The sequence below is a fragment of the Branchiostoma floridae genome, chromosome 5 (genome assembly GCF_000003815.2).
Source record: "Branchiostoma floridae strain S238N-H82 chromosome 5, Bfl_VNyyK, whole genome shotgun sequence".
Lineage (NCBI taxonomy): Eukaryota > Metazoa > Chordata > Leptocardii > Amphioxiformes > Branchiostomatidae > Branchiostoma > Branchiostoma floridae.
The window spans coordinates 29473130-29483695 of NC_049983.1; the positions used below are offsets into that span (position 1 = coordinate 29473130).

Sequence of the window (10566 nt, forward strand, 5' to 3'; positions counted from 1 at the left end):
ACGAGACCCACACCATGAGTGTGTTAAAGAACCCACCACACGTAGAAAAGAGTAGGGGATCATCCACTAGTGTGAGTGGATCAAATATATCTGCCCAGATATGATGTACCTATCACAGTTACCTAAGAGAGTAGGGGTCCTTCCTGGAATGAGCAGATCCAATAGATTTGTCTAAATATGCAGCTTGTACTCTTCAGTTACAAACCTGACCAGTGTTTTATGCCTTGAGGCAGTTAACCGGGTATGCAATACAAACAATCAGGTTATCCAGATGCTATTTCTATCCATTTTGCTTCCGTTACCATGGCAAGATGAGGAGATGCTTACTTGCGATAACGACAATCGGAGTGGCGAACACGGCATGTCCCCTCAGGTCCAGCTGGTCTCCTAAAGGTGCCGGCAACAAGGACTCCTTCTGATTCTCCTCTGCAGGGAAGACATGAGGAGAGACGTTAGAACTTGTCTTCAGTAAGACATGAGGAGAGATGCTAAAACATCTTAAATAACAGGCACTCGTTTCCTTCATCACATCTGATTTCCCTGAGCTAGCTAAACTTGCTTGTTCCTTTTCCTCATTTCCTAAAGTTGAAAGAATGAGAAATTATGCACATTTAGCTAGAGGAAGTTGGAGAGTGCTGGATGGGACACTTCCTCTACTGTCAGGACTCAACACTTTTGATAAAACTCTGATTTGTCTAAGATTTTTAGTTTTTAACCAGCAAAAATATAGGTTTTTATAAATATTTCCCTGAAACCTAATTTCCTGTTGGTTACAGGCTGCTTATTTTATGTGAGGCCTTCTAGAAGATAAACATATGAATCACGCAGACCTTGTTTACACACTCACACCTACCTGAACAGAAGTACCAGCTTGGTTGTACCTACCTGAACAGTTCAAGTCCCCAGCTTGGTTGTACCTACCTGAACAGAAGTCCCCGTACTCCCCAGCTTGGTTGTACCTACCTGAACAGAAGTCCCAGCTTGGTTGTACCTACATGAACAGAAGTCCCCAGCTTGGTTGTACCTACCTGAACAGAAGTCCCCAGCTTGGTTGTACCTACCTGAACAGAAGTCCCCAGCTTGGTTGTACCTACCGGAACAGAAGTCCCCAGCTTGGTTGTACCTACCGGAACAGAAGTCCCCAGCTTGGTTGTACCTACCGGAACAGAAGTCCCCAGCTTGGTTGTACCTACCGGAACAGAAGTCCCCAGCTTGGTTGTACCTACCTGAACAGAAGTCCCCAGCTTGGTTGTACCTACCGGAACAGAAGTCCCCAGCTTGGTTGTACCTACCGGAACAGAAGTCCCCAGCTTGGTTGTACCTACCGGAACAGAAGTCCCCAGCTTGGTTGTACCTACCGGAACAGAGGTCTCCAGCTTGGGTGTAACTACCTGAACAAAAGTCCCCAGCTTGGTTGTACCTACCTGAACAGAAGTCCCCAGCTTGGTTGTACCTACCTGAACAGAAGTACCAGCTTGGTTGTATCTACCTGAACAGAAGTCCCCAGCTTGGTTGTACCTACCTGAACAGAAGTCCCCAGCTTGGTTGTACCTACCTGAACATAAGTCCCCAGCTTGGTTGTACACCTACCTGAACAGAAGTCCCCAGCTTGAACAGAAGTCCCCAGCTTGGTTGTACCTACCTGAACAGAAGGCCCCAGCTTGGTTGTACCTACCTGAACAGAAGTCCCGAGCTTGGTTGTACCTACCTGAACAGAAGGCCCCAGCTTGGTTGTACCTACCTGAACAGAAGGCCCCAGCTTGGTTGTACCTACCTGAACAGAAGTCCCCAGCTTGGTTGTACCTACCTGAACAGAAGTCCCCAGCTTGGTTGTACCTACCTGAACAGAAGGCCCCAGCTTGGTTGTACCTACCTGAACAGAAGTCCCCAGCTTGGTTGTACCTACCAGAACAGAAGTCCCAGATTGGTTGTACCTACCTGAACAAAAGTCCCCAGCTTGGTTGTACCTACCTGAGCAGAAGTCCCCAGCTTGGTTGTACCTACCCGAACAGAAGTCCCCGTAGTCCCCAGCTTGGTTGTACCTACCTGAACAGAAGTCCCCGTACTCCCCAGCTTGGTTGTACGTCTCGCAGAACTCTCTCCTGGGCCTGTTGACGTTGCTGTCGACCCCCTCCTGCTTCTGACCGGTTACTGCAGAGAAACAAGCGGAATGTCAAAATCGTTGAACTTCAAAGTTGCCGGAAATGGAGGGCAACTTTGACTGAAAATCAGTCACTTTGAATTGGGCAGAGGCTTCCAACGATTGGCCAAGCCCTAAACATGGTGATCAACAGTGATGATGAGCTTGTAGACTCCTTGAGTAAGATAATCCAACTGTGTGACCAAGCTAAACAATGAACCAAATAATGTGTCTATCCATGCACAATGATTCACTCCCCCTTCCCATATCAACAACATGTCCCCTGATGAATGACCCTGACTCACGTTTCCCCGCCAGACCAGCCTTGAGTGAGAGTGAGTAAGAGTGAGTGTGAGTGAGTGTGAGTGTGTGTGAGTAAGAGTGAGTGTGTGTGCGTGTGAGTAAGAGTGTGTGTGCATGTGAGTAAGAGTGAGTGTGTGTGAGTGTGAGTAAGAGTGTGTGTGTGAGTGTGAGTAAGCGTGTGTGTGTGAGTAAGAGTGAGTGTGTGTGAGTGAGAGTAAGAGTGTGTGTGTGAGTGTGAGTAAGCGTGAGTGTGTGTGTGTGTGAGTAAGAGTGAGTGTGAGTAAGAGTGAGTGTGTGTGAGTGCGTGTGAGTAAGAGTGAGTGTGCGTGTGAGTAAGAGTGAGTGAGTGTGAGTAAGAGTGAGTGAGTGTGTGTGAGTGTGAGTATAAGAGTGAGTGAGTGTGTGTAAGAGTGAGTGAGTGTGAGTGTGAGTAAGAGTGAGTGAGTGTGTGTGAGTGTGAGTAAGAGTGAGTGAGTGTGAGTGTGAGTAAGAATGAGTGAGTGTGTGTGAGTGTGAGTAAGAGTGAGTGAGTGTGAGTGTGAGTAAGAATGAGTGAGTGTGTGTGAGTGTGAGTAAGAGTGAGTGACTCACGTTTCCCCGCCAGACACGCCTTGATCTCCACGGCTCCCCCAAACTGGCCGCCTCCCTTCTCGTGCTGAAACAGAACACCACTTACGTCAGGCAAGGTCACACACCCAGGTAATATGATACGCCAAGTACCAGACAAGCAACTGGATAATTTGATTTCAAATGAAACAGAAATAAGATCAACTCTCTAATAAAATATATCAAATATCAAAAATTATGTCTTAACTCCTTAGCATATTGATAAGTCAGGGTATAAAACCTGCTCTTGAACAGAACTGCTCAGTGTCACTGACGAAAGGAGCAGATGCCACCTGAACTGTCAGACCATTTCCAAAATCATATCCGGTTGTTTGGTAAACATGACTTCTCCACGCACCTTCAGGGATACGGGTACTGACTGCAGTGCACTTCTCCCATCTTCTCTTTCCTTTATTTGCACCACATATTCAGTAAACCCTGGAAGAAATTTCCAGTCCCAAATCTAACTTGACGAAGGAGGGGATCAACAGTTTGGTTTCCTTGACAACTTGTGAAACACGATATCTACCTTCTCGTGTGGGGAAACTCCCACAATGCCCTTCTGCCCGATGAAGACCCAGCTGTCTCGAAACCCCAGGTTCTTGACCTTTGAACTCCCCAGGTCGGTGAGGAGGCTTCGAGCGTACGACGACAAACTGGAACGGGAGAAGAAACATCAGCTTATAAACACATAGCAAGTGTCAGATTACCACCATGGAGCGAATGTGTGTCAGGTTACACCTGTACATGTGTGGCGAGTGTGTGTCAGGTTACACCTGTACATGTATGGCGAGTGTGTGTCAGGTTACACCTGTACATGTGTGGCGAGTGTGTGTCAGGTTACACCTGTACATGTGTGGCGAGTGCGTGTAAGGTTACACCTGTACATGTGTGGCGAGTGTGTGTCAGGTTACACCTGTACATGTGTGGCGAGTGTGTGTCAGGTTACACCTGTACATGTGTGGGGAGTGTGTGTCAGGTTACACCTGTACATGTGTGGCGAGTGTGTGTCAGGTTACACCTGTACATGTGTGGCGAGTGTGTGTAAGGTTACACCTGTACATGTGTGGCGAGTGTGTGTCAGGTTACACCTGTACATGTGTGGCGAGTGTGTGTCAGGTTACACCTGTACATGTGTGGCGAGTGTGTGTCATTTTACACCTGTATGTGTGGTGCGTGTGTGTCAGGTTACACCTTCACATGTGTGGCGAGTGCGTGTCATTGTTATTTGCTACAGAAACAAGCAGATCAGCAGGATTATTGTAAACTGCAACAAAAAAAACAAAAGTCACCTGCGCGACGCCTCGTCGTAAGTCGCTATCAGCATCAGGCTGGTCTCGTCCATTTTCCATATAAGGTCCTCCAGTTCAGAACTCCCTAAAACAGCAGACAGCGGGGTTAGAAATGAAACTTTAATTGAAAATAAAAACTAAAACTAAAAGTCACCAGCCGAAACTTTTCAGTTTTCATCTTTAACAAATAAAAAAGAGAGAAACGAGAAGCACTGCTCACCTTTTTCGTAGGTGTCAAAGTTTTTTGCCTGTGTGACCTGAAATGTCCGACCTGCAGAGAGAGGAGATATTTACAAGGTGACGTGACAGCTGGCGGCCCCATGTATCAGCTGGCGGCCCCGTGTATAAGGCTGCGGCCCCTTGTATCACTCACAATCACTCACTATTCGGTTTGACATCTACCGTTGTGAACCATTACGCTGTCTACGCAAACTATTGCAAACCATTACGCTGTCTACACAAACTATTGCAAACCATTACGCTGTCTACACAAACTACTGCAAACCATTACATTGTCTACGCAAACTATTGCAAACCATTACATTGTCTATGCAAACTATTGCAAACCATTACGTTGCATAAGCATTTGCGTTAAGGTCCAATATAGACTTGAGGCACTGAAAATGCGAGAGCTGTGTAGGAAATATGGCAGACAGAGGTTTCAGGGGACTCACCGTCGATGACGACCACATTCAGCCCTCGCCAGCCGATCTTCCCTCCGCGGATCACACTGCAGGAGACAGAAGCAGTTACACATTACCTCTGAACCCTAACCTCTGAACCCTAACCTCTGAACCCAGCCCAGCTTCCCTAACCAGATCACACTGCAGGAGACAGAAGCAGTTACACATTACCACTGACCCCTAACCTCTGAACCCTGACCTCTAACCCAGCCCAGCTTCCCCTGATTGCACTGCAGGGTCAAACCCGGGGAGACAAAGTTCAGCATGATTTGATAAGGATCTAACAGCGATGGCCATAGGGCAAGATGCGACCACAAAGCTAAATTTCATGGGGTCGGAGTTCAGCAACTGACAAATATTCATTGACACACAAATGTTGAGGTCAGACAGCTGAAACAGTAACAGAACACGATGGCATATATAGCGTATCTCTGCTGGCCATACAGTTGTTAAGGCCCAAGTTTACAAGGAAAGTGCCAAAATGAGACTAATCAAAAATAACATTAAAGCGTCAAGGAAGAAAGGTGGATGCCATTCTGACGCCATCAATCAAGCTTCCGTCTTTGGCTTGACAACTAGTTTGATTTCCTCATTTTGAAAAGAAACAAAGATAACACATTGTCCATTGACAGACATCTCCGGCCAGTGGTAATAAGCTAAGAAACGTACTATTGTCCGTACTAAACTTAAACACATACTATTGTCCATACTAAATTAGACACGTACTATTGTCCGTACTAAGCTTAGACACATACTATTGTCCATACTAAATTAGACACGTATTATTGTCCATACTAAGCTTAGACCATACTTTTGTCCGTTGACAGATATATCACCCTAGTGGCACTAAGCTAAGATACGTACTATTGTCCATACTAAGCTTAGACACGTATTATTGTTCTTACTAAGCTTACTTTAAACACGTACTATTGTCCGTACTAAGCTTTAAACAATCAAACGTACTATTGTCAGTATTAAGCTTACTTAAAACACATACTATTGTCCGTTTATGCATATCTCCGGCCAGTGGTTCTTGGTCTTGTCCCCAGCGAACAGGTAGACGGGAGCTCCTGCATCACAGTGGGGGGTGTAGGTGGCACAGGAGTCCTCAGGGGCGCCCCCTGGCTGCTGTTCTGGAACTGCAGCTCCTGCTCCCCCTGGCTGCTGCTCCGGAACTGCAGCTCCTGCTCCCCCTGGCTGCTCTTCCGGAACTGCAGCTCCTGCTACAAAACACAGAACCGGCCCATACAAATCTGGCACCACCAGACAGAAGATTGTACCCTCTTCTACCCAACTCATTATCAAGGATATCCTTGCTAATGATGGAAGAGTCGCATAAATAGTCAGTGGGCACTCAAGGGGATCAAGTTACAAAGGGAAGAGTCAGGTTACTCAGTGAGGAGTCAGGTTACTCAAGGGGAGTCAGGTTACTAAAGGGGAGTCAGGTTACTCAGGGAGGTGTCAGGCCTCAGGGTACTCAGGGGGAGTCAGGTTACTACAGGGGAGTCAGGTTACTAAGGGAGGTGTCAGGGTACTCAGGGGGAGTCAGGTTACTCAGGGAGGAGTCAGGTTACTCAGGGAGGAGTCAGGTTACTCAGGGGGAGTCAGGTTGTTCAGGGACGAGTCAGGTTTCTCAGGGAGGAGTCAGGCTACTCATGTAGGAGTCAGGTTGTTCAGGGAGGAGTCAGGTTACTTAGGGAGGTGTCAGTTTACTCAGTGAGGAGTCAGGTTACTCAGGGGGAGTCAGGTTACTCAGGGGGGAGTCAAGTTACTCAGGGAGGAGGCAGGTTACTCAGGGAGGAGTTGGGTTACTCATGTAGGAGTCAGGTTACTCAGAGAGGAGTCAGGTTACTCAGGGGGTTTCAGGTTACTCTGGGTCAGGTTACTCTGGGTCAGGTTACTCAGAGAGGAGTCAAGTTACTCAGGGTGGTGTCAGGTTACTCAGGGAGGAGTCGGGTTACTCATGTAGGAGTCAGGTTACTCATGTAGGAGTCAGTTTACTCAGAGAGGAGTCAGGTTACTCAGGTAGGTGTCAGGTTACTCAGGGAGGAGTCAGGTTACTCAGGGAGGAGTCAGGTTACTGAGGGAGGAGTCAGGTTACTGAGGGAGGAGTCAGGTTACTCAGGGAGGAGTCAGGTTACTCAGGGAGGAGTCAGGTTACTCAGAGGAGTCAGGTTACTCAGGGAGGAGTCAGGTTACTCAGGGAGGTATCAGTTTACTCAGGGAGGAGTCAGGTTACTCAGGGAGGAGTCAGGTTACTCAGGGAGGAGTCAGGTTACTCAGGGAGTTGTCGGTTAGGCAGCTGTTATCCTATGAAAACATTTAGTGTAGCATAATCAAAGTTGGAAATTTTCTTCTTAACCATCCACGACAGTAAAATTGTCTATTAGTAATCATTCTGTAGTTTGTCTCAATGAAGTTTTTTCCAAGTCTAAAAAATCTTGTCAACAACATTAGTGGTGAAGTCAATTTGGATGGGGAAACTTGATCCTGAACTTGTTCTGTCTTGAATGTTCCCTGCAGCTGTTAGCTTTACCTTGACACGATGCCCCAGTTTCCCGGTACGTCACAGTGTTATAATACTGGCTTTTCCACACTTTCTGCAATGTGACTTTGGCTTGCTTTTAAAACTGTCTAAATCCAAATTCTTTCCAACACGTTCTTAAGATGTATATGGGGTACAAAAATGGTATGTTTTTAAATGTACAAACTACAGGTATGCATAATAATGCATAATGCAGTCATTCTCTAGCATGTAAGTAAATGGAGAAAAAGCGGAAAAAAAGACATTCACAAAATAAGAGTACACTATAATAATACTTTATTCTAGTATCTTCTATACAAAACTAAATAGTGGACACCAAACCTGACAAAGGTCGATGTAGGCATAAAATTTAAAATTACGTATAAAACATCATCTTTGAAATTCATCCTTAACAAACTACAGAATGATTTATAGACAATTTTATAATTTCAGCATGGATAAGAATAAGATAATTTCATTCTAGCAATAAAAGTTTGATTCATTTTCATTAAGTGTTTTGAACAATCATATAACAAATCAGGAGGTACAGGACAACTCTAACATAAGCCCTCCCAGCATGCACCAGTTTAAAAACCTCCACCTCTGGTCTGCCACAAAACCTTGGAATGTGTTTTTTTTATTCTTAATCTAAAAATTATGTCCTGCTTTTTTTTGCTAAATGTATGAATTGCACATGACAGCTTTAAAATATGTGGATAATTCAAATCCAAAATTGTATGTTATAACTGTCTGGATCCCTTACTTGCGGGTTTGTAATCAATTTTCAAGGCAAGTGCAGATTCTACTGAGACCCACATCATTCTCACATAAATAAACCAAAACACACCAGGTCCTGTATCTAAGGATTATCTGTATCTTGCGTGCAAGACTAATTATAAGTATGATTATCTACAGATTTGATGGAAGACTGAATAAGATTTATAAGTTAAACCTTGGCTGTGCAACCAGCAGAAAAAGCTCTACAGTTTTATGATTATCAGGCACTTGTCACTTGTCTGCCATGGACACCTAATGTAGCCTAACTATCAGGCACTTGTTCATGTCCGGCATGGGCAGAAGATTGACCCTTGAACCCTTTTTTCGTGAGACCCAAATATTTGCTTCCTGTCAAGACCACAGAACAGAACAGTACTGCAGTGGCTTATGGTTACCGTTAATACCCTACCATATATAAGACCTCTTCACTAGGCAGAGGCGCACGGCCCCTATAGTGGCAGTAGTAGTATCTATTTTACATGTGCTAGTTAAGACTCTCAGCTTGAAGAGTGAGTCGAGTCTATGCTACCCTTGTCAGGAGTTAGAGTACCTTATCCCTGCCATATGTATATGTGTACAGCCCCTATATGTGAACACCTGCACGTTGTTATATGTGAACACCTGCACGTTGTTATATGTGAACACCTGGGGTTGTTATATGTGAACACCTGGAGGTTGTTAGAACTCCTTACTTGGCAGAGGCGCACAGCCGCGGATCTCAGCTTGTTGTGGCCACTCGTCCTGCCTGTCCACATGGTGATGTACCTGGACAGGTGTGACAAAGGTTCAGGGTAAGGTAGTGAGGGTAATTCCTTAGCCTGTATGTGGTAGTAAGGGTGACACTGTGTGTAGGTAAAGGGGGAAGCCAGACCCTCTCCTTCTACCCCAAAGTTCGGAGAAGCATGACAAGATGTGAACCCACCTCCTTAGGAGCCGGCCTGTGGCTGCCCTTGTAGCCAGGTGAGTGAACCACCTGTCAGGTACAGTTACAGGTGAGTAACCACCTGACAGGTACAGTTACAGGTGAGTAACCACCTGTCAGGTACAGTTACAGGTGAGTGAACACCTGTCTGACAGGAACAGGTACAGGTGAGTAACCACCTGTCTGTCAGGTACAGTTACAGGTGAGTGAACACCTGTCTGACAGGTAAAGTTACAGGTGAGTACACACCTGTCTGACAGGAACAGGTACAGGTGAGTGACCACCTGTCTGTCAGGTACAGTTACAGGTGAGTTAACACCTGTCTGTCAGGTACAGTTACAGGTGAGTTAACCACCTGTCAGGTACAGTTACAGGTGAGTGACCACCTGTCTGTCAGGTACAGTTACAGGTGAGTGAACCACCTGTCTGACAGGTACAGGTGAGTTAACACCTGTCTGACAGTTACAGGTGAGTAACCACCTGTCTGACAGGTACAGGTACAGGTGAGCTTACCTCCTCCTTAGGAGCCGGCCCATGGATGCCCTTGTAGCCCAGAAATGCCCAGCTGTCAGGTACAGTTACAGGTGAGTAACCACCTGTCAGGTACAGTTACAGGTGAGTAACCACCTGTCTGACAGGTACAGGTACAGGTGAGTGAACACCTGTCTGACAGGTACAGGTACAGGTGAGTGAACACCTGTCTGACAGGTACAGTTACAGGTGAGCTTACCTCCTCCTTAGGAGCCGGCCCATGGCTGCCCTTGTAGCCCAGGAAGGCCCAGCTGTCCCGGAACTTCAGACCAGCGATGTGCTGACTGCCCAGCGCTGAGAGCAGCTCCCGCGACTCTTCAGTCAGCCTGGAACAACAGGAACAACAGTGTTGGTACTTCAATATCACAAACATGATTGAAAATACTACCTCATACATGTCCTTAAAGTATATTGGGACCAGGGCATAAGTTAAACCAATGTTTCGTATGTATTGCATACCCAACAACCCCGTGGCATAACACAAGAAGATCTTACTGAACATGAAGGCTTGCATGCTTGCTTACTTGTTTGTTTGTTTGTTTGTTTGTTTGTTTACTTACTTGTAGGCAGCGTCATCGTAGGAAGCCACCAGAACCAGCTGGCCTTCCTTTCTGTTCTGCAGAAACTTGATCAGCTCAGCGTCATCTGTGAATCACAGGAAGCAATGTTCTGCATTAATTTAAAAATAAGTTTACAAAATAATCAACAGTCACTAAGAGGAACTTTTCACTCACACACTCACACACACACACGCACACACACACACACAAACACACACACAAACGGTA

General features: G+C 46.0%; 1 protein-coding gene across 1 annotated transcript in view; it reads right to left on the minus strand.

Moving 5' to 3' along the window:
• Positions 1-10566, minus strand: part of LOC118416424 (protein O-linked-mannose beta-1,2-N-acetylglucosaminyltransferase 1-like) — a gene marked incomplete at its 3' end in the record, with an annotated part of 20703 nt that overhangs the window by 5093 nt on the left and 5044 nt on the right. The window contains exons 8-18 of the mRNA XM_035821522.1: positions 10339-10431; positions 9978-10104; positions 9018-9090; positions 6022-6247; positions 5016-5071; positions 4562-4612; positions 4342-4426; positions 3579-3705; positions 3035-3098; positions 2047-2151; positions 328-426 (exon numbers count right to left, since the gene is read on the minus strand). Coding sequence (XP_035677415.1) covers positions 328-426; positions 2047-2151; positions 3035-3098; positions 3579-3705; positions 4342-4426; positions 4562-4612; positions 5016-5071; positions 6022-6247; positions 9018-9090; positions 9978-10104; positions 10339-10431 — 1106 coding nt within the window. The remainder of the gene's footprint in view (positions 1-327; positions 427-2046; positions 2152-3034; positions 3099-3578; positions 3706-4341; positions 4427-4561; positions 4613-5015; positions 5072-6021; positions 6248-9017; positions 9091-9977; positions 10105-10338; positions 10432-10566) is intronic.